This window comes from Rhineura floridana, chromosome 14, assembly GCF_030035675.1.
Source record: "Rhineura floridana isolate rRhiFlo1 chromosome 14, rRhiFlo1.hap2, whole genome shotgun sequence".
Classification (NCBI taxonomy): domain Eukaryota; kingdom Metazoa; phylum Chordata; class Lepidosauria; order Squamata; family Rhineuridae; genus Rhineura; species Rhineura floridana.
The window spans coordinates 19,034,666-19,057,794 of NC_084493.1; the positions used below are offsets into that span (position 1 = coordinate 19,034,666).

The 23,129-nt window shown below is 43.3% G+C and overlaps 1 protein-coding gene across 6 annotated transcripts in view; it reads right to left on the reverse strand.

Annotated features, from left to right (window-relative positions):
* AGBL1 (AGBL carboxypeptidase 1) overlaps nt 1–23,129 on the reverse strand; it is a 574,659-nt gene that overhangs the window by 487,357 nt on the left and 64,173 nt on the right. For all 6 annotated transcript variants that reach the window (XM_061595218.1, XM_061595214.1, XM_061595217.1 and 3 more), the window contains exon 6: nt 15,496–15,533. In XM_061595218.1, the coding sequence (XP_061451202.1) occupies nt 15,496–15,533 (38 nt within the window). The remainder of the gene's footprint in view (nt 1–15,495; nt 15,534–23,129) is intronic.

The following is a 23,129-nucleotide window of genomic DNA, read 5'->3' on the forward strand; positions in this document are numbered from 1 at the left end:
GTCTGATTCCCTACAGGCTTTTCTCCATTGCTTTTGCAGTAGTGCACTATAATCTAAACACATGTGTTTTCAGCACATATTTTTTGCTTACAGTCACACAATGCATCTTGGATTTTGTAGTCTTAAAGCTGCAGAAATACTTGGTTGTTCTTGCACACATGTGTATATAGGTCACAGTCACACTGCAAAAATAGTTAACCGTTCAAGAGGGGAGAAAGCTCACAATCTTAAACAGGTCTTCATGAGGAATGCATAGGCATCCCTATGCTCACCTTGAAAGGGGCTCAGTCTTTTGCAAGTGCTCCATCAAGAACTCACAGAATATCAGTATTTTGTTAGAGTTCCATACAAGTGCTCACATAAGATTGACATTTTGTTAGAGCTCCAGACAAGCACTCACAAAATGGTTATGGGTGCTCAAAACATAATCACTGCTTTTCCCTACCTCACCCCCCAGGAACCCACAAACCTCTCCTGGGGCAAAAGGAGTAGCAGAGGCAAGAGGTACTCTCATTTGCTAGGCAAGGATCGACCTGCTTGCCTCAGAAATGCAGGTGAGCATTCAAACAGGGCACTTACTTTTTGAATGCCCATGACATCCCTAGCCTTGCCATAAAATGGTTATTATGAGATTTGCTGAGGTTACAGAGACTGATACATAGACAAAAGTTAAAATAATTAAACTGTAAACAATATATGATTTTTTGGTGTGGCTCTGGAAACACCAGAGAATTTCTGGATGAGTGTGTCTTGGCAAACACAAGGCTGATTTTGCTAAGGCCACCCTAATGGAATTGCACAGTTGAATTTCACCATTCCATAAATTTCAAGAGCAGCCATAATTGATAGCATAGCAGGTAGCCCATGTGGCCCCATGTCTTCCAATGAGATTGCGTCTGGCTCTGGAAATATGCTCACATTGTAGGGGTCTTTTAAAAATAAAAATTAAAAAAGGTCAGACTCATCAAAAGCTGGCAGGAACCTGGTAATCAAAGAGACCAACAAGTACACCTGCTTGAACTGCATCATGGGAAGGCATTTAGGCTGTCTGGCTATATGGTGTAAGTGTTTTCAAGTCTACTAGGCTCCAACCCTTTGTGACATTATCAAATTGACCCACGGATACCAATGAAGCCATAAACAAGTGAAGGGACAAGGTTAACGCTTGTTCCATTTGTCAGACCAGTCTCTGCTTTCAGAGACAACCGTCAGCAAGTATGATATGAATGTCTGCCCTGGAAACGGAACCTTCACTGCCATCACCCTGAAGCTGTGGAATGAGGAATTGTCCCTCCTTGCCCTCATTTAGGAAGAGATCACAAACCTTCTTTTTTTTACCTGGCTCTCTCAAAGGGTTTTTCAAGGGGCTGGCTGGGTGTTTTGTTTTTATAAAATATTGTATGTTTTATCCATGTTTTTAAGTAATCATCTTATTCCTTTTAAAAAAAAATGGGTTGTATCTAGGGATGAGCAAATCTGTCAGTTTCTCTCTGATTCTCATTTTTCCAGTCTTAAGTTCAGTTCTCCACATTTCCGCATCCATTTGCAAGTTTATTTATTTTGTTTAAGTCCTCATGAAAATTCATCAGCATTTTAATGCAAATTTCTCCTCATATAAACCATTTTGAATGCAATTTGCCTAACGTACACATTGTTGTAAAGCACTTCTCCCTAATATATGCATTTTTGCATGTTATTTTCACTAACATACATTTCTATGAAAAAAGTTCCCTAGTATATGCATTTTTGTACACATTACTTGGCTGGAGAACTGCATTGCAAAATTCAGAAAAGTGAAAATTTTGAAAGATAGCTGTGTTTCATTTGTAGTATTGTTTTGGAAAGTATGAATTCCGTAGCTCTGCCTTTCACTGTGAACTGAATTGAATTTCTCCCCCATCGCTAGTTGTATCCAGTCCTGGTCATACTCAGAGTACACCCATGATATTAATGAGAATGACTAACTTACATCTATTTATGACAGTGTGGCTATGTTGAGTGTAACTAAGCTGGATACTACCCTATATATTACTATTTTTTATCATTGTAAACGGCCTTTGAATATGTGCTATTAGAACAACACAAAGAAGTGCAACCATCTTGCAGTAAGGCAGAGCAGTTCACTTGCTCCAACATGCACACACAGAGAGATAGACTTAATGAGAGCCATACCCAGTGGGTTTAAACCACATCAGGCCAAAATCAGAGGGGAACTGGACTGTTCCATTACAGGCCTCTTGAAAGTGCATTCAATATAACACATCGCTATCTCCTTTCAGACTACACCTCCAGAGGTTTCTGAAGAAGAGGAAGAGGAAGAAGAGGAGGAGGCCATCATCCCAGGGCAGCTTATAGCAATTTAAAATAGCTTACAACAAAATGCAGTCACAGGAATAGGGTGGGTCCTGAAAATATATATCACACATGGAGCACCTCTCCTGAACATGAACCTACCAGACCTTAAGATGGACATCAGAAGTCCTTCTCTGGTCACCCCCTCCGACAGAGGTTCACTCGGAGAAGGCCTTTTTGGTTGTGGCCCCCTGATTGTGGAATGCTCTTCCCAGTGAGCACTTCCTGGGGCTGGCATTAACATCTTTTCCACACCAGGTTAACACCTTCCTCTATTCCCAGGCATTTGATGGTGTGTGACAGGCCGGTCATACTAAGGCATAGATTCTAGGATGAAAGCCTTAAATCCCTTAAGTTCAGGGAGCTTCCAATCATTTGTGAAGGAAGTCAAGTCAAGGAGAAGGACTGGCACACTCATTGAGAGAAGTAGGCACAGGAGCATAGGAAGCTGTCTCATACCAAATCGAACCCACTGTTCCACCTAATTCAGTATTATCTACACTGACTGATAGCAGCTCTCTCCAGGGTTTCAGGCAGGGTTCTCTCCCAGCTCTACCTGGAGATGTTGGGGATTGAACCAGGGTCTTTCTGTGTGCAAAGCAGATGAGGAGCTTTAAGAGGTGGATGCACCAGTCTTTGTGCTCTGTGTTCCACACTTCGGGTATCTCCTACCAGCTTTCTGCCAGAGCTGCATTAAAGGATAAATGCACAGCTTTCCTCTTTTCCATATGCTTCGTCAACTGCATTCAGCTAACAGTCCAGCCTATAGCCCTAGCTTTATCAAAATGTCTATATAGGTAGGAGACAGGTATACACACGCACAATTTCTAGTTAAGAGAACTGGTTTTTTTTAAAAAAAATGAGGCATTTTAAACAGGGGGAAATGTCAATTTGATCAAATACGTCAAATATTTTTTTGGCCTGCTGTGTTCCAGTTTGACACCTCTTTCTTTCTCGCATCGTACTTCTGACATTCTGAGTTTCGGTTGTGATTTTGAACTGTCAATGTGTCTCCCCCCAGGAAGCAGGCAGGACAATAAAATGTGTCTTCAAATAGTTCTGTTGTTTGTGTTTATGTGTGCTCTTGTCATGGCCAATACAGCCTCCCAGCTCAACCTCTCAAAACAGAAGCACAGAAAAGATGGGTGGCAAAGGGAAAAAAATCAAATTGAGAGCTACATTATCCCAATGGAAAGCTGTCAGGGGGCACATTCTACTAGTAAGCAGGGCCAAACCCCAAAGTAAGCAGAGCCAGACCCACGCACTATCACACACCCTTAACACACACACCCCCATGTTTAAGTAATCATAGTGTCCAAATGGACACCCAGTCCTAGCTTTTGGACACCCAGTGGACACAAATGCACACATAAAAATTAATCAATGAACCAAAACCACAAGTTCTGATTGGAAGCCACTGAAAAACTGACTTAGAGGTATGAAATTTCTGTGGAAATGAATAGAAACAGTAGAACATAGGGGCACATTACACAATAATTCTTACAAACCACCAGTCTTTCGGAAAAACTTAACAAAATTTCTCTCCCTGTACACTGGTCCTCTGAATCTTCATTCTCTTTTTTGCAAGAATTCTGCTGCAGCAGGGCTTGGATCATAAACAGCAGCTTTTAAATTTTCATTTTCTTTTTAATTCATGTATTTACTGCTGGGCGGGTAGGCTAGTCTAGCAACCTCTGTAAATGCATTTGCAAGGCTGTATTCATTCCCTGTTTGTTTGTTTTAATTTGAACTGCTTTCACCCCAATCCAAATGTCAGGGCCTGTGCATGGTAGAAACGCTTCCACGTGCAAGCCATTTGAATGAAATAATGGGCACCCAGTAACAATTCCTTTAAAAATGCCCTGACACATGCACAGAATCACACACACACACACACAGCTATTTTCCATGGAAACAGAGACATATATTTAATTCTTTCTGCTGAAATACAAGAGGCCCATCTGTATTGGCATTCTGCTGGTCCTTGAAGATACATCTGGTTAAACAAACATTCCCCTAATCTCCTGACTTGGACCTCTTAATCTAATTGTTTTTTATTACTGTTTTAAAGGGCTAATTTTATTGTGCATTTTAATTATGGATGTTAATGTTTTGATGAAATGTTTTGTAAACTGCTTAGAAGCTATTTTGGCAAGGAATCAACGTATAAAATCATCATCAAAGTTTCACCTTATATTTTCTCCACATACATTTTTTTACGTTTGTGCTCTCAGTCAAATTGGGGAATGGCCATGGCTCAATGATAGAGCATCTGCTTTGCACGCAAAAGGCCCCAGGTTCACTCCCCAGCATCTCCAGGTAAAGGTGGAAGAGACTCCTGTCAGAAACCCTGGAAAGCCACTGGCAATCAGTGTGGACTGAGTGGTCTGACTCAGTATAAGGCAGCTTCCTATGTTTCTAAATTTGGTAGGGTACCTAGAAATCTGAAATTTAGTACACAAATAGTCAACCACCTCCTGATTACTTGAAAAGGTTGGGAGCTATTCAACATTAGTCACACTCATAGTAGACCCACTGAAGTTAACAGACACAACTAACTTGGGTTTATTAATTTCGATGTCTATTCTGTGTAGGACTTTGTTGAATACAGCCTATTGGAAATAAGACTTACTGTATATGTATTTCCCTTGAAATGAGGGTCTTGGAATATATCCCAGAAGTGTTGAAATACTTCCACGCTGGTTAAGAAAACATCCCAATTATTAAACAAATCTTAAAAGTAGAGACATTTTTCTTGTCTAATGGTCAAACCTCCACCAGCATTAGGTAGATGGGGGACTTGTGGAAGAGCTCCCACTGATGTTAAAGGAAACATTCACTGATACTCTCTGCTGAAATTCCATGGTGCAGCCACACCTGGAAATCTATGGTGCAACCACACTTGCAATACTGTGTACAGTTCTAGTACCTCATATCAAAAAGGATATTGTAGAGGTGGGAAAGGTTTAGAAAAGGGCCAGCAACATGATTGAGGGGCTGGAGTGACTCCCCTATGACAGAGATGGACAGATCTCTCCGTTTCAATTTTTAACCAAATCTCTTTTTTTTTTCAAATCTTGAATTCATTTCTCCACATTTCTGCAGCAAGTTGTGGTTTTAAAAAATAAAATCCTCATGAAAATTTGTCAGCATTTCAGTGTGAATTTCTTCTAACACATTTGTGTGTGCAGTTTTGACTAATATACACAATTTTGTAAGGCATTCTCCCTAATATAATGCTCTGTTGTATGTTATTTTAAGTAATATATGCATTTCTGTGCACACTATTTGGAAGGCTGCATTGCAAAATTCAGGGAAGTGTGAATTTCAAAGGATAGCTGTGTTTCAGGCTTGCATATTGGTTCAAGAGTGCAAATTAAGTAGTTTCTGATTTAAATGCAAGCAAAATCACATTTCTCCCCCATCCCTACAACATTTGGGGCTTTTTAGTTTACAACAAAGGTGAAAGGGGGAGGACATGATGCATGTTGTGTAGAAAGCGTATAGACAGAAGTTCTTTCCCCGCTCCCTTCTCATAATACTAAAACCCAGGAACATTCAGGACAGACAAATGGAGGTACTTCTTTGCACAGCACATAGTTAAACTATGGAATTTGTTCTCACAGGATGTAGCGATGGCCACTAGTGAATGGCTTGAAAAGAGAATAAGACAAACTCATACAGGATAAGGCTATCAATTGCTACTGGGCAGAACGGCTATGTTCTACCTCCACTGTCAGAGGCAATATGGGCCTCTTAATACCAGCTGCTGGGAATCACTGGTGGGGAGAGTGCTGTGGCACTTGTGTCCCGCTTCTGGGCTTCCCATAGGCAACTGGATGGCCACTGTGAGAAAAGGATGCTGGACTAGATCCAGCAGGCCTCTTTCTATTTCAAGTTCTGGGCACAACAAGGGATCTATTTCCCGGACCATGCCAAATGATAACCTCAACATGTGCCTTGCGTGGTTTACCCTTTTTCTCTAGCATTTGTAACACTTTTCTCTCTCTCTCTCTCTCTCTCTCTCTCTCTCTCATAGTTGTGTTACGATCTTTAAAAGCCAACAGTGAAGAACAGCAATGATAAATGTCTTCCCCAAAGACAAATTTCACATCTGTTTTGGGTTGTAGTAAGTATATTGCTCTCTGATAAAGTGCTTCACCAGCTCAAAACACACTGGGTGTTTTTTGGATGGCTCTTATTGAAGACCTTTCTTCAGCCGCCTTAGAGACAGTCCTTTCTGTGTCTGGTAACGTTTTGGGGCTGTCATTTCTGGATTCTTTAAATTGCTCATTGTGGCTGTTGTTTTTCTTTTTTCCCCCTCAAAAAAGCATAGCAATCCACTTCCCAGGACCCCCTCCTTTCCCCCCCCCCAACCACCAAGCAAATGCCTCCGAGATCCGCTTCAGCTAGCTAATTTCCTTTAAAAGATGCACAAGTTTCTAATTCTGGGGAATGCTGATAGTCGGCAGTGACAAATATGACCAACATTAGATTAAAATAACTGGCTGATAAACAAATTACTCACTAAAAATAAATATTGGATTAAGGGCTTTGGAGGGGTGGCATAGCTATGGTAAGAGTGCCACCATGTGGAGCCAGAAGAAGATAGTCTGGAAGTAAAGGGCGGGGGAGGGGAGACAAGCAGTCATAACTTAAATGAATCCTACAGATTTTGAATTAGCGCAGCTCAGTACTAGCTTTTTAAACTGCCATGTTAAGAGAGTGTGTGTGTGTGTTTCTTTTAAAGTGGGTTTTTAGCGTGTTTGTGCATCAAGTGAACCTATGCATCTTTACTTGGAAGTAAGCCCACTGAGTTCAATGGCACTTCAGCCCCTTTTAAGTAGAGACCTTCTTCCAGTCTGTCTGTGCTGGAATTGCTTTTTAAGTTGTTTTTAAAGATTTTTTTTAAAGATGTTTTTAGATATTGTGTTTTAATCTGTTTTTCAAGATGTTTTAATATGTTTTTAAGTGCTTTTAGTGTTTTTGTTTGCCAGTACTAGCTTTTTAAGCTGCCATGTTAAGTGTGTGCATGTGTTTCTTCTAAAGTGGGTTTTAGTGGGTTTGTGCATCACGTGAACCTATGCATCTTTACTTGGAAGTAAGCCCACTGAGTTCAATGGCACTTCAGCCCTGTTGGCACTATACATTAAATGCAATATCATAGCACTTTAAACAGTCATGCCTTCCCCAAAAGAACCCTGGGAAGTGTAAATGTAGTTTGTTAAGGATGCTGAAAGCTGTCAGGAGACCCTCTACTTTCCTCACAGAGATAAATCCCCAAAGTGGTTTAGCAATCAATTTCTCTTCCCAGGAAACTCTGGGAATTGTAGCTCTGTGAGAGGCGTAGGAGGTCTCCTAACAATTCTCAGCACCCTTAACAAACTACAGTTCCCAGGATTTTTGGGGGGAAGGAAGCCATGACTGTTTAAAGTGACACAACACTGCTTCAAATATATAGCCCAGAAATGGCTTTATACCCTAGTAAGTCTGCATAGGATTGCAGCCTTCTTTACTTCATTTATCCCCTGCTTTTCCTCATGGAGTGAAACTCTCAAGGCAAACTGCAATATAATGTTATAGTATTGTGGGGGTAGGTTTGGATGATATCTGCAAGACCCTTTCTAGTTTATAATTGTCTGCTGTAAGAGATACAACCTTCAAAGGAAGACACCTGTGCCACTGGTCAGAGTAGTCTTCTTTGTTAATGTAATAGAGTGGCCAGGTGAGCTAATGGGTCTGTCAAGTGCCCATTGGAACTCTTTTCAGGAAAGAGCCACCCCCCATCCTGGAGCCAAGGAGAGGTGTGTGTTTTTATTCTAATCAGAGAAGCTGGGAAGTGGAGATAGACAGAGAGGCTTGCTTGCTCTCTATACCCCCAAAGCTATGGGAAATGGGAAGCAAGATCTGATGGACTGTTAATGCTGTGAACCCCTCCATCTTAAGTTCAAATTGAATGTGTGTAAACAAAAACCATCTATCCTATAAGCAGGGCTGGATTAAGCTGAGGAGGGCCCCTAAGCTGATTAGTGTTTGGGCCCCCCTATTCCCACGCTTCATCTACCTTTCCATTGTTTTTTGCGCAGGTTTGCCATCAATCAAGATAGCAGCAGAGGTTTCCCTAAGGAGCTGAAGCCTCTGCTGCCATCTTGGTTGATGGCAGCAACATGCACGTGTAGCACACATGTGTGCCATCAGCCAAGATGGCGGCAGAGGCTTCAGCCTCTTAAGGAAACCTCGGCCGCCATCTTTATTGATGGCAAATCTGCGCACCGCAAAAAACAATGGAAAGGTAGGTAAAGTGGGGGGATAGAGGGGGATGGCGGTCCACAGATGCTTCTGCGGATTGCAGAAGGAAATCAGAGGGCCCCCTGTAGCTCTGGGGGCCCACAGGCCCCCAAGAGCTCTGGGCCCCTAGGCTTCAGCCTACTAAGCCTAATGGATAATCCGGCCCTGCCTATAAGACACCACAGTTTCCACTCTCCTTCTTTCCAAGGAAACCAACCCCTGGGTAAACAAAGGAACCCCTCGATGTCTCGCACCACTCAGAGGTTGGGGTGGCACACAACCATAATTACAGTACAATACCTCTTGTTTTTTTTTCTTCAAAAGTATTTAACAATAAATAATTCCCAATTAAATGCTGGGCAGTTCCCAGATTGTTCTGCTGTTTTCACAACAGAGAGAGCCCTGTCATTACGTAGAGTTAGGCAGCTTTCTCAGGCAGCAAATGCGGGTGGGGGGCAGTGGCAGTGAGACATTGGACCTATGCATGCCACGTGCCCTGTTCTGCAACCTGCCCTGTGCCTCTCAAGCTAACCTGAGGTCCTCAGCTGCACTGGAGAATGTTGGACCATCTCCAGAGTTAAGCTAAGACTCAAGTAAGGGTCCGATTGGCTTCAATACATGGAAGGGGGTGGGCTTGGGGTGGGGGAGAAATCCAGTTTAAAGGCAAATGTACCTTACGCAATGTGCATATTGTTATACAACAGAAACACTGCCATCTTTCCAAATTCTCCCTTCTCTGAATTTTGCACTGCAGTTCTCCAGCCAAGTGATGTGTGCAAAAGGGCATGAGCCAGGGCAAAGAGTGTGTACAAATGCATTTATCAGTGAAAACAGCATACAACAGTGCATTATATTAGGGGAAATGCTTTTCAAAAATGGGTACATGAGAGAAAGTTGCACAGAAAACGGTTTATATTATGAGAAATTCACACTAAAATGCTGATGAATTTTCATGAGGAATTTTTTTAAAAAAAATAACAATAAAGACTGATGTGGAAATGTGGAGAATTGAACTTAAGACTGGGAAAAAATGATAAAGTGAGAGAAACCGAATCAGACAGATTCAACCATCCCTAGGTGGGGTGCCATCTTGTCTTCTGCCTCAGCAGCAAAATGGCTTGGACAGGCCCTGAGAACACAAGAACTATACCTAACCATAACAATTGGGTAGTTTCTCTCTTGCCTTGCCTTTGGCCTCTGGAGTCAGCCATCATTTGTGCTGTTTCCTTGCATCGTTGCTCATTCTCTTTCACTCCTGCTTCCATTTCCACTCATTACCATCGAGATCACATTCATAATACCTGCATTACACACGTGAATAAAATTGCATTCTGTGGGAGTGCTTGAGCCTGCTCAGCTGAGAGCCAAATAAAGCCATGGTGAAATCTGGAGAAAGAGGAGGTGCTGGGACCCAGGAGAAACTGCAGCATGCCGCCATCTCTTGCTGGGACATATACAACAATGGAAGGAGGAACTTCAGTCAAAAAAAATGTGCAGGCCAGTAAGCTCGGAGGAGGCAGTGAAGTCACAGCTCCTCACTGGGTCATTCCCATTTGAGCCTATAGGGCAGATGTGGGGAACTTGAGGCCCACCTTTGCCTCTGGCCCCTCCCACCACAAGCTTGTGGCCCACGGAAGGTTACCCAGAGGGGAACGCTGTAAAAAAAGCTTTTCCCCACTCCTGCTATAGGGCAAAGGAGGCTGAAGAGGGCTGAGAAACTCCCCACAGGCGCCAATTTAGCTTCTGTCTCAGAACTAGAGATTTGTGACTTCAGCGCATCCTAGACTGTGGGAATTGGCCCCAATTGTATCACACCTGTGAACTCTGCCTCCTTTTGCCCTTTACTTTTTTATTTTTATTTTTTGCCACGACTCCAAACTCAAAAGCTAATATTGACTAGCCCTCCGGGTCAAGAATAGTAATGTCAGGTCTTGCTGCTGACAATCAAGCTGTAGTGCACGCTCACACAAGTACCAGGGAGGGGACAAAACCTGACTGTTGGAATGTTCTGTCACACACACAGCTATTCCAACAGCATATGCCTGACCAGGTGTTGTTGTGTCAACGCTGTATCTATACTACCAATACAATACACACCACACAGTGCTGTGCCTGTTTCTGCTTCCATTCTGTGCCAGGCGTAGTTGCACTGAGGCCAAAATCAGTAGGAACAGTAGGCTGAGATTAAGTGATTTGGAAGAATCAACTGCTCTTTCTCTTTGGAGGTCTTCAGGAAGCAACTTTAGGGCTGGCCTTACCATTTAGGCAGAGCAGGCCAGCCAAAGCAGCATTTCTGTGCCAGACCTAGCGTTAGGCAGTGTGTAGGATTAGGACATAGAGCTAAACTGTTTCATCAAAAAAAGGAAATGATAGCTTTTGATCTCTTTCTTGTGGCTACATCAGAGAGCGAGACTCTCATTAAAATTCTTCAGCATTTTAGTGTGACTTTCTCCTAATACATTTTTGTATGCAGTTTTGAGTAATGTGCCTATTTTTGCAAGCAATCTATCCTAATATAATGAATTTGTGTACATTATTTTCAGAAATATATTCAATTTGTGCACACATTCCCCTAATATATGCATTTTTGGAAATCATTGCTTGGTTGGAGAACTGCATTGCTAAATTCAGATAAGTTTGAATTTTTAAGGATTGCAATTTTTATCAATTCAGCTTCAAATGTGAACTGAATCAATTTTTTCACCCATCCCTAGAAGACAAACACCCAACAGCTACATACACACATAACTGATGTTAGATTTGCCACCTTTCCCAACCTCCAATGGCTTCCCCATTCTAAACATCCTGGGGTGATGTTTGTCTCAAGAAACCATTTTCTAGCAATTTCCTCCCCTCAAAAGCCAACCCCTCACCATCCCTGACCCTTGCAAAATATGAACAGTCTTTGGTCAGATCCCATGCTGTGATCAGGCTTTTCTTGTAAGGTGAAACCATAGTGACAGTCTCACCCAGAGCATGTTCAGTCTTAACCCTGTTGGAGGACAATTTAAGTTTTTCTAGTACATCTTTAGTAACCAGAAGAACACCCTTCCTGCTTTTAAATGAGTGCAAGCAGAGTACATTGCAAAGGAAATGAAAACATTGTACAGCAGGTAAAAAAAATCACCTTCAGCAATGTGTAATATTGGGAAAGAGAGAGAGGTTCCATTCATGAGCCTTAGTGTGTGAGAATAAAGGGCTGCAAATGTTGGGCATCTCTGTTTTAAATATCTTGTGAAATATTGGGATGTGTGGAATGACAGCCACAGTGGCAAAAGGGAAAGATAAATTAAAAACCTACAGCTAGTCCCCCTGGTCAAAACAAACCACACAGCAGGTGGTTTGGCTTGCTTACATGAATAATCTGGAGGTAGTCAATGCCTAGCTTCTGATTCTTCATCCTTGCTAGGTTAGCTATGTGAATGATCCCATCCAATCAGGGACCACACAATGAATGATCCCTGACTGGATGGGCCAATCTGGTTTGTAGAATAGTAGAGAACTTTTTTTTTCAAGGAGTTGCAAAAAACATCGCTGGGAAAAGCTGGTTTTTCTTTCCAGAGATGCTATTAGTGGGAAGGAAGTCATAGTTTTGTTTCAGCTCTAACTAAACTATGCTTTAGTGATCTGAAGGTCCTGGATGTGGCCAACAAAAAGGGTACTGAAGGGGAAAAAATTCCCTTTCCTTTCCATTTATTCTCTCCTGTCTCTAAACTCCTCCTTTTCATATATATATATATATATATATATATATATATATATATATATATATATATATATATATTCTTTTTGAAGGTGAAGGCAGCTTATTAAGATTTAACATCTGAGCCAGAAGGTGCTTCCTTGTTCTAATAATTTGACCTTTAAGTCTGGGCACTGAGGTTAACGCTGGAATATTATTTGCAAACTGAGACCATGAACTGGTGCGTTTAAGTATAGCTTTCTGGGGAACCAATTTTTCACAAATGCATTCATTCCTAATGCTCATAAAAAAGGGGGGGAGGGAGAGAGAGAGAGAGAGAGAGAGAGAGAGAGAGAGAGAGAGAGAGAGAGAGAGAGAGAGACTGGGGCAGTGGAGAAGAGAGGGAAATCATGGGTGAGAGAGGGAAAGGACAATACAGCATTGTGATTTATTGTCAGGAACATTGCCTGCAATGGTAGAGCACTCTTTCTTAATCAAAGCTTTATTAAATTCTGGTAATAAAAGTCTAAGTGTTTTTAGATGGGAAAGAGGCATAATAGGGTATAGCATTCACTTCATGAACATTCAATCCTGAGCATGCGTGGGCTCATATAAGAGGCCTTTCCATCTGACAGATACTCTAAATGTTAGATGTGAACTGTTGCACATCAGTGCTGCAAAAAGTTAGCATTTGGTCGTGATGTTCAATTTCCCCTGCCCACTTTGGTCCTTTCAGATAGGATCAGAAATGAAGCAAGGTCTTTTCCAAAACATCAGGAAATGCACTGACCCAGATTAACACTCCCAACCCCTCTCAACCACACCCAACTGCCAGGTCCCCCAAATGCCATCTCCCATTCCCCTGAAATCACATTTACCAAACTGGGCTGGTAGCAGCAACAGAGGCACATGAAGTCACAAGTAGAGGGAAGGAGCGAAGTCTCTCCTTCCCTTGCCGGTGCTTCATAACAGCATGCTGGGACAAAATGCCTGGCAATCCTTGGGAAATGCAATTTCCTTAAGGGCTACTGACTTGAGAAGAAGCCCTTGAGGAAACTACATTTCCTAAGGCCACTGGGACTTTTCATTTTAGCATGCCAGACTGTGGAGGGAAAGACTTACCCTTTCCTCTCCCCATGACCAGAGTGCTGCTGCTGGCTTAACCAGGTACATGTGGTCTAAATGGAAGGGAGATTGGTAGATCAGGGGGTTGACTGAATGGGAGGGAATTGGGGGCAGGATGGAAGGAAGATTGGCAAGCTGTGTATTCTTCCCAGGTGCAGATTTGAACCTGAGGCAGAGAAGAATATGAACTCCTAATGGGTTCCTTCCCTAATGCTTGTCCCAAAGATCATATGCAAGCCCAGATATAGCGAGTTTCACCAGCATCTGTAGCATTCAGATCCAGAGCTGGGTTTAATGCACGAATTGCCTGACAGGAACTCTGATAATGACTTGCTTGCTTGCGTGGATGGATGGATAGATACATGGAGGATAGAGAGGGGTGTGTGAGTGCATGTAGAAACTAGCCTGCTGTACCAAGGTACAATTTACATTCATTGCTCCATCCACTTTAGCCCTGCCCACCACTGGCAGGTAGCCCCTAAAAGATTGCTCAGAAGAGAATGTGGCTTTCAGGTTGAAAAAGGTTCCCCACCTCTGCTCTAACCATTATAAGCCCTGTCAAATCACCAGAATGCACCACACCTATAGTAACATGTAGGAAATGGTGCCAGCCACCTCCACACAAGATTTTAATGAGTGAATTGCCTTATGCCAGTGCCTTGCACAGTCCTTGACATTCACTACTAGGGATGGGAGGTGGGATTCAATTCAGTATGCATTTAAAGCCGAATCTATCAAATTTGCACTTTTTAAAACAATACGAGAACTGAAACAGGGCCATTTCACACTTATCCAAATTTTGTGATGTAGTTCTCCAACCAAGCAATGTTTATAAAAAATGTATATATTCAGGAAAACTGTGCATAAAATTAAATATATTAGTAAAAATAACATACAAAAATTCACTATGTTGGAGAAATGGCTTGCAAAGATGTTAAAACTGCATACAAAAATATGTTGATCAAGAGAAATTCACACTAAAAAGCTGAGGAATTTTTATGAGGATTTTTTTTAAAAAAATGCAAATTGCTATAGAAATGTGGAGAACTGAATTTAAGACTGGAAAAACAAGCAACGGATCAAACTACGTTATTCACCTTGCTATCCACTTTGCGGTGAAATTATGTTACTTACATAACTAAGTGGTGGAAGGTACCTGGTCATTACATTCTTTCACCCCAATGAAAAAGAAACATAATGCAAATGGGGGGAAATACCAATCATACTTGCTGGATTGATTTCCATTCCGGACATGGGACAAAGAAGCAAACATCAACAATTTCCACTCCTGTTTCTATTTCTATTTCCATTGGAATTTTATGACATCCTTAACACCGATTGGAGAAAGCTCTTCAGGGTCTCTCAACCAGAGGTCTTTCCCAAGCCTACTTGAGGATGCATGAAGTGAACCTGGGACATTCTGCACGAAAAGCATATGCTCTACCACTGAGCTACAGACATTCCCCAATACAAAGATGCCTTATACCAGTCAGACTGCTTGTCCATCCAGCCTAGTATGATCTACACTGACTGGCAACAGTTCCCCAGGGTCTCTCAGGCAGCGATCTTTCCCAGCCCTACCTGGAGATGCCAGGGATTGACCTGGGATCCTCTACATGCAGAGCATCTGCTCTGTCCCCAAACCACAGGCCCTCCTTTCTAGCCACTGCCAGTCAGAGTAGACATCACTGGGATAGCAATGGTACATCGCAGCAGAAGGCAGCTTCAAAAACATCAGAGTAGTTAAGAAATTAATCTTGCCAGTTTAGAAATAGCACCGGGATGGTGCTTTCCCCCCCCCCGTTTTTATAAGTTATGCATTTTGAGGGGCAGTAAATAACGGCAGGACATGACCTAAATATCATATGCACTCTTCCCTCTTTTCACAATGTTAGTCCCCTGTTCCCTGTTGCTGTTTCAGACCAGCAGTCCTGATTAGGATGAAGGTGGAAAGAGAAGGAGATCTCTTTGGGGAAATGAGGACATTTCTACCTACACAGACAGCACAGAAAAGGGGAAAAACTCAACGAGAAGGTGGAAAAGCTTACTTGATTTCAACAAAGCTGCCAGAGCTTCAACTGCTGCCCTGGGGAAAGAAAAGAAAAAGAAGGGAAATATCATTTTCTTCCATAATTTCTGTAACCTTTGGCTTCATAATCTCTGCTGCGGTTCCCCCAGCTACTGCAAACCTAGCAGAAGAGCTCTGTAGGAATAGCATCACACCTCCATTATTTTGCACCAGCTAAAAGACTTTGTCCTTTGCATTTGGGTCAGTTAGCCCTCTAGCCTTGTGTTAGTGTTACACTGATCTGCAGTGACCAGTCAGTACAAACAGCTCCCCAATATTTATTTATTTTATTATTTATTTATTATTTTATTTATATCCCGCCCTTCCTCCCAATAGGAGCCCAGGGCAGCAAACAAAAGCACTAAAAACACTTTAAAACGTCATAAAAACAGACTTTAAAATACATTAAAACAAAACAACTTTAAAAACATTTTTAAAGCTTTGAAGACATCTTTAAAAAAGGTTTAAAAACATTGTGTAGAAACAAAGGTTTAAAGGCATATTAAAAACATATTAAAAAGCAATTCCAACACAGAAGCAATACATCATGAGAAATTAGGAGGTATGTTATTCTTGGCACTGTTCCTCCAGATTTCTCTCTCTCTTTTGCTGTCTAGGAAGCTGCTTTATACCGAGTCAGACCATTGGATCCACCTAGCTCAATACTGCCTACAATGACCAGAAGTGGCTCTGCAGGGTTTTAGGCATGGAGCTCTCCCAGTCCTCTTCTTCCTGTGATCCTATAAATGGGGATTTCCTGCCTCCCCTCTCTAATGCACTCCTGTGTGCCCCTCCATCAATCTACTTCAGGGGTTGGGGGAGTGCGGATGGAGAGGGTGGAATGGGCAGAAATCACCTTGGTCCCATGCATAAATGGAAGAGCAATTTAGGATCCAAGCCAATAAACACAACAACCAACAGCAATACTGTAAAAGCTCTCTATTGTCTACACTGATTGGCAACAGCTCTCTAGGGTATGAAGCAGGGTATTAAACCTGGGACCTTCTGCATGCAAAAGAAATGTTCTGCCAATGAGCCATGGCCTTTCCCAAACTTCTCGGTGCTGGAAGTACCTGGCTTTTGATTTTAATGAACGTCCTGATGTCTGAGCCATTGGCCATAGAAGATTCCTGGAAGGGAGTACATTCTAGAAGCCCATTTGGAAATTAGTCCCATCTCTATTCCAAACCAATTGCACATCTTCACTGCAAACATTATTGACTAGTTGATTTGATTTACATAGCTGCCTATCATTTCCTGGTTAGCTTACAAATTGTATATAAGTAAGCAAACACATCACTCTCCATTATGGCTAAGGCACTCACTAGAGTCGAGATGAAATTTCTGACAATACATTTTTCTGAGAACATTACCCGAGCTTTTTTCTTTTTCCCACTCCTCTAGAAAAAGGTAACTTTTCAGAATTTTCTCCAAATATTCTCGACCTGTGTGTATCTGTATGTGTCACAGTCACCATTTTCACACCTGAGTGCCCCAGAATAACCCTAGGGCCCCATCTGCACAATACATTTAAAGAGTATTGTCATTCTGTTGTTGTTGTTGTTATGTGCCTTCACATCGATTACGACTTATGGCGACCCTATGAATCAGCGACCTCCAAGAGCATCTGTCATAAACCACCCTGTTCAGATCTTGTAAGTTCAGGTCTGTGGCTTCCTTTATGGAATCAATCCATCTCTTGTTTGGCCTTCCTCTTTTTCTACTCCCTTCTGTCTTTCCCAGCATTATTGTCTTTTCTAGTGAATCATGTCTTCTCATGATGTGTCCAAAATATGATAACCTCAGTTTCATCATTTGTGCTTCTAGTGATAGTTCTGGTTTAATTTGTTCTAACACCCAATTATTTGTCTTTTTTGCAGTCCATGACATGAGCAAAGATCTCTTCCAATACCACATTTCAAATGAATAGATTTTTCTCTTATCCACTTTTTTCACTGTCCAACTTTCACATCCATACATAGAGATGGGGAATGCCATGGTATGACATGGTTTTCCCCAAAGCATCCTGGGAAATGCAGTTTGTTAAAAGTGCTGGGAGTTGCTAGGAGACCCCTATTTCCCTCACAGAGCTACAATTTCCAGAGTGGTTGAAAAATCAATTCCTCTTCCCAGGGAATTCTAGGAATTGTAGCACTGTGAAGGGGAATAGGGGTCACCTACTAGCCTCTCAACACCCTTAACAAACTACAGTTCCCAGGATTTAGGTGGGGAAGTTATGACTGAATGATATTGCTTTAAATGCATAGTCCAGATGGGACCTCAGAGTAGGTCCACTGAAATTAATGGATGTAATTTCACTGGGCCTACTCTGAGTCGGCCTAACATGGGAAGCAACCCAATAAATTGCACGAACAACAATAAAAACATGAATTGAAACTATAACTTAATCCGTTTGAAGTGGCACAATACTACTTTAAATGTATAGATGGGGCCTAGGTCTGGGACACTGTGGAAGATTCAAAATGGTGACCAGACTGTCAACACACTTGCTTTTTGCAGTAGAAGCAAAACAAACAAAAAATCCATGGGGGAGGGGAGAGAGAGAGAGAGAGAGAAACTGCTACACCCTGAGCAACTGCTGGAAGAATATCTCCTCCCCCTGGAGAAATTCAGCAAAATGGTTTCCAAACACCCCCACTTGCTCTCTCCACAAAGAGGGTGGAAAATTCAAGAGGCATGCAGCTCTAATATGCTGACAACTCCTCCACCTTGCCTAGGATTGCCATATTGCCCGGTTAGCCAGGTTTTACCCGGATTATACCCCTGCTACCTAGCGCTCACTTAGCCCATTAGGTGGCCTGGACTTTCCAGGTGGATGCCGAGCTGCAGAGACTGGCAAGGAGAAAAGAGAGGTGCATGGGGAGGGCAAGGTGGGCGATGCTCAGGGCCTGCACCAGCCCCGGCACATTCACACAGGCACACACGTTCTACCTACCTACCTCTTTCTTGACATAAATGCTGTGGCCACAACCCTGCCATCAACCAAGATGGCGGCCAAGGCTTCCCTAAGGAGCTGATGCCTCTGCCACCATCTTGGTTGATGGCACGCGTGTGTGCTATGTGCATGCATCCCTGCCATCAACCAAGATGGCGGCAGGGGCATCAGCCCGTTAGGGAAACCTCGGCCACCATCTTCGATGGCAGGGTTGCACCCACAGAGTGACCAGCATTTACGTCGAAGGAGAGGTAGATGGAGCATGCAAGAAGGCGTTGCAGGCCTGCGCAGTAGGGGGTGCCTGGGAGCTCCCTCTCGCAATCTGCAGCAGGGTCGGGAGCCTGGATTTGTGGGACTGGAATATGGCAACCCTAACCTTGCCCCACATTGTTCGCTTTGCCTCTAGCAGCACAGGGAAGAAGTGTGTCCAAGATGGTGCCGTGCATGTAAGGGTGCCTTAGGGTGGCACCATGCTGTTGACATTATTTAATAAACAAAATATGCCCCCCATTATCTAATAAATAAAATCTAGAATTATGTGGCCAGAGCCAGCTTTATCATATTACAGGGATGCAAAACCAGACCCAGAGCCCGAGTGCAGCCTTCCAGACCTCTCCATCTGGCCTTTGGGACTCTGCCCAGGCCACACCCCTTGCTGGCCCTGCTCTGATCCCTCCCCAAGTACTTTTGCCTGGCTGTAGTGTGACCTTGAACTCGAATAATGCCGCCTCCTTGCCTGAATGGAAAATTGAGAGATGTGAGAGGCACATGTATGTAGCAACCTGTGAGTTTTGTGTCGCTGGAATGTAGCCTATTGTTCAAGATAAGAGCCACATGTGAGTGATAGATAATTTATTGTTTTTAGCCAATGGCCATTACAATGTAAGTATCAATACAAAACATCTCGTAAAACATACAAGTAGAACATTTATGGGACATTAGGAATCTATCCCATGATGCATAGATAAAACCCTGAGTTTTCAAAAACTAATTAAAATAATTGTAGAAATGTTGATATTTATTTCATTTTTTCATATATTAAGATTAAAATGTGCTCAGGTGACTCTCCCTTTGTTGGTAGGACTCGTGTGTTTTAGGAGTTCCATTCTTACCTGCGCTGCAGCTAATGCAAACAGGGCTACCCTGTAGGTGATGAATAAGGGCCACATCCATTTCCTTGCCCGCTTTTGCCTCTGCCCCTGGCATACAGCCCCTGGAAGGTTGCATATGAGGGATTGTGGCCCTCAGCCTGAAAAAGTTCCCTGACCCCTGTCGTGTTGCCTCACTGTACGGCCAAAGAAATCTGAACTTTAAAGACGGAGGAATGGAACTTCCAGGTCAGAGGTCCTGTAGAAAAGAGCCCCAATGCCATTTTTTGTGGCATCTCGCAAAACAACTCAAATGACACCAAGGTTTTGGAGGCCAATGCGGCTTAGTTTCCCCACTTCTGCAGTGTTCTGCGTGCTGGCATCTTCAAAGCTCTGCATGCCCATCACTTTGTTACCCAAAATCATTTTATAAACAAAGCCTTCGGTAAATCACATTAGCTTTCTTGCCGAGCCAATTATCAAGCTGCAGTAGGAAATAAATATTTTATTGCCATTCAACAGCTATTTATCGCGTATCTGCTCGGCAGCCAAGCAGAGGCGAGATTCCGGGGCAAAGAATCCCTGCCAGTGCACGCTGTTCCAAGGCTGGCCTCCTTCCTTGTTTATAATGCTTCCTCCCTGCCCCCCAAAAAACCAAATCTAACTATCAGAGCTCAGCAATAGCTCTGCAAACAAGCAGCAAATCACATGTCAAGGCCAGCTGGGCTGATGCCTCAGTACGAGCAGTCCAGTGATTGAAAACGAGGGCAGTTATCAGAGCCGCTGAAGAGGAGGGGAAATAGTTAACAGCTGGGTGGTTACTGAGTGGTGGCCAGTGTGATACCAGCCAGTTTTAGTGTGTCAGAATGCCACCTGATGGAATCGGTATGAATAGACTGCGAGGCTCAGTCCAGTGATTTTTTATATCTCCTGGTGTGTGCTCTTGTACCCTTGTACCCAAGGCAGAATGCAGATTATTGCTGTATAAGTGGCAATGAGGCCTCAAATACAACCACAGAGGAACGCAGGAAGCTGCCTTATGCCATGTTGGACCCTTGGACCATCTAGCTCAATACTGTCTGCACTGACTAGAGGTGGCTCTGCAGGGTTTCAGGCAGGCATCTCTTCCAGTCCTAACTGGAGATACTGGGGATTGAACCCTGGATCATCTGCATAGAAAGTGTGTGCTCTAACTACTGAGTGACATCCCTTCCCTGGAGGTAGGGAGTGACTGTGTCTTCCTACCCTCCATCCCCACCCCCAGATATACACACCCACATGGATATGCCATAGCCACTGGAAGACTTATATCGAACTGATATCAATTTACTGTTGTTGAGTTGCCTCTAGGTTTTACTCAGCATAGACCCATTGCCATTAATGGATATGACTGACTTAGGCCCATTAATTTCAGTGGGTCTTATTCTGACTAAAATATTATTAGATATAACCTAATAAACTTTCGTATAATTCCAAATAGTTGGCCGTACTCTTAATGGGATCAAGAAACAAACACAATTGCCAGGGATGCCTCAAGCAGGCATAGAATATCCTTGGCTGCCGGATGTACAGGTTTGACCTGATTTTCAGAATTTTTTGCCTTCCAGGGAAAGACTAAAATCTCAGGGCAAAGGGATAGAGTTTAAGAGATGAGCTATTTTCTGCCAGGCTTCAGAACATTTTTGGCTATTAGCTCTGCCCCCACGTCCATCAAGCTCTACCCTGAGCTGCCAGGCATAGCCAGGAGCTACCTTTGGCCCACGAGGTACCATCTCTCATCACCACCAGGCTCCATTTATTTATTTATTTATTTATTATTTGATTTCTATCCCGCCCTTCCTCCCACCACTTATGTGGCCCTTCCTTTAATTCAAGGGTGCGGGGACATCTGTCCCAGGGGCCAAATGTAGCTCTCCAGGCCTCTCATCTGGCATGTGAGACTCTCCGTGCTCCACATCCACCACCATAGCCTCCTTCCCCATCCCTGCTCCACACCCTCTTTGAATGCTTTTGCCTGGCTGGAACGTGTCCTTGGACTGTAATAATAATGCTTCTTGCGTGCTTGCCTGGATGAATGGATGGAGACTGGGGAAGGGGTGTAGAAATCTCCAATTTTGCATGGCTGGAACATACCCTACTGTACATGGACTGCCTTCAAGTTGATCCTGATTTATGGTGACCCTATGAATAGGGATTTCACGGTAAGCGATATTCAGAGGGGGTTTACCATTGCCTCCCTCTGAGGCTAGTCCTCCCCAGCTGGTGATGGCCTGCTCAGCTTGCCACAGCTGCACAAGCCAGCCCCTTCCTTGTCCACAACTGTCAGCTGGGGGGCAACTGGGCTCCTTGGGACTATGCAGCTTGCCCACGGCTGCACAGGTGGCAGGGCATGTAACCCCTGAGCCACTCACTGTGGGCATGATCTTTAGCTGGCCCTTGACACCCAGGAGATACGAGCAGGGATTTGAACCCACAGACTCTGGACTCCCAACCAGGCTCTCCTCCCCACTGTGCTATACAAAGGCACATCCATTGCTCTGCCACATTTTGTCTCTAGCCCTGCCCCACTGAAAGTTCAGGACAGAGTGGATTCCACTGCACCACTGATATGGAGCCATCAGCCGCCACTGCCCATTCTAAGGTTCCACCCTGTGGTTTCCACAGGGCCTCCAGCAATGTGGGCCTTCAGCAGTGCTAGTGAGGAAAAAAGTGGCCCCGGCATGGCCCCTCCACTTCAAACATGCTACAGCCCTGGGAATGCAGGAGTATTATAGTACAACACTAAAGAGGATAGCGGGGAGGGCACTGACTGATAGACCTGGCAAGGTGACAAATGCACTGCTACAGACTGAGCAAGTGAGGCGGGAGAGATGTGTGTGTTAACATGGTAACCTGGTATCTCCATATGGCAAGGCAGCATCCTCTCCTCCATCATCAAAGGAACATAATGAGATGAGGAAGGGACGGGGAGAGCTGGAGAAAAGTGGGGGAAGGATAACCAATAGCAAACTGCGCAGGGGTGAAAGAGAGACAGAAATACAGAGAGGGTGCAAAGGTGCTGAAGCTCAAGGGAAAAGGAGCTGTGAGCATATGGTGCAGTAGAAATCTTGACACTGAGATTTGCCTCAAGACAAAAGGGGAAATTACACAGGCAAAGTTCCATTCTGAAGGCTCGTAGACCCTCTCCAAAGGCAATCAGATGATTCTCTGCAACAAATAGCTAAGTTTCACCCCTCCAAACTCTTAAAAATCATAGATAGATAGACAGACAGACAGACAATCTTCCAGGGAAACTATGTAAAAATAATGTTGTTTGGATGGAACAGTCTATTTCTGGACTGTGTTTATTCAAAAGTCCATTCCATCCTGTGTCCACATTAATCATACTTATATACATATTTTATCAGAAAACACTTTTTACAGTGTTTTCTATCTCGATGTACATATCTCCAAGCATATTTTACTCTACGTTCTTTTTACACATCTTGGTATGATTTTTAGCAGAGAATTGCAAAATTTTGAGAAGTGCAAAATTCATGTTCCAGTGTTTTTAGTGCTTTTGTTTGCTGC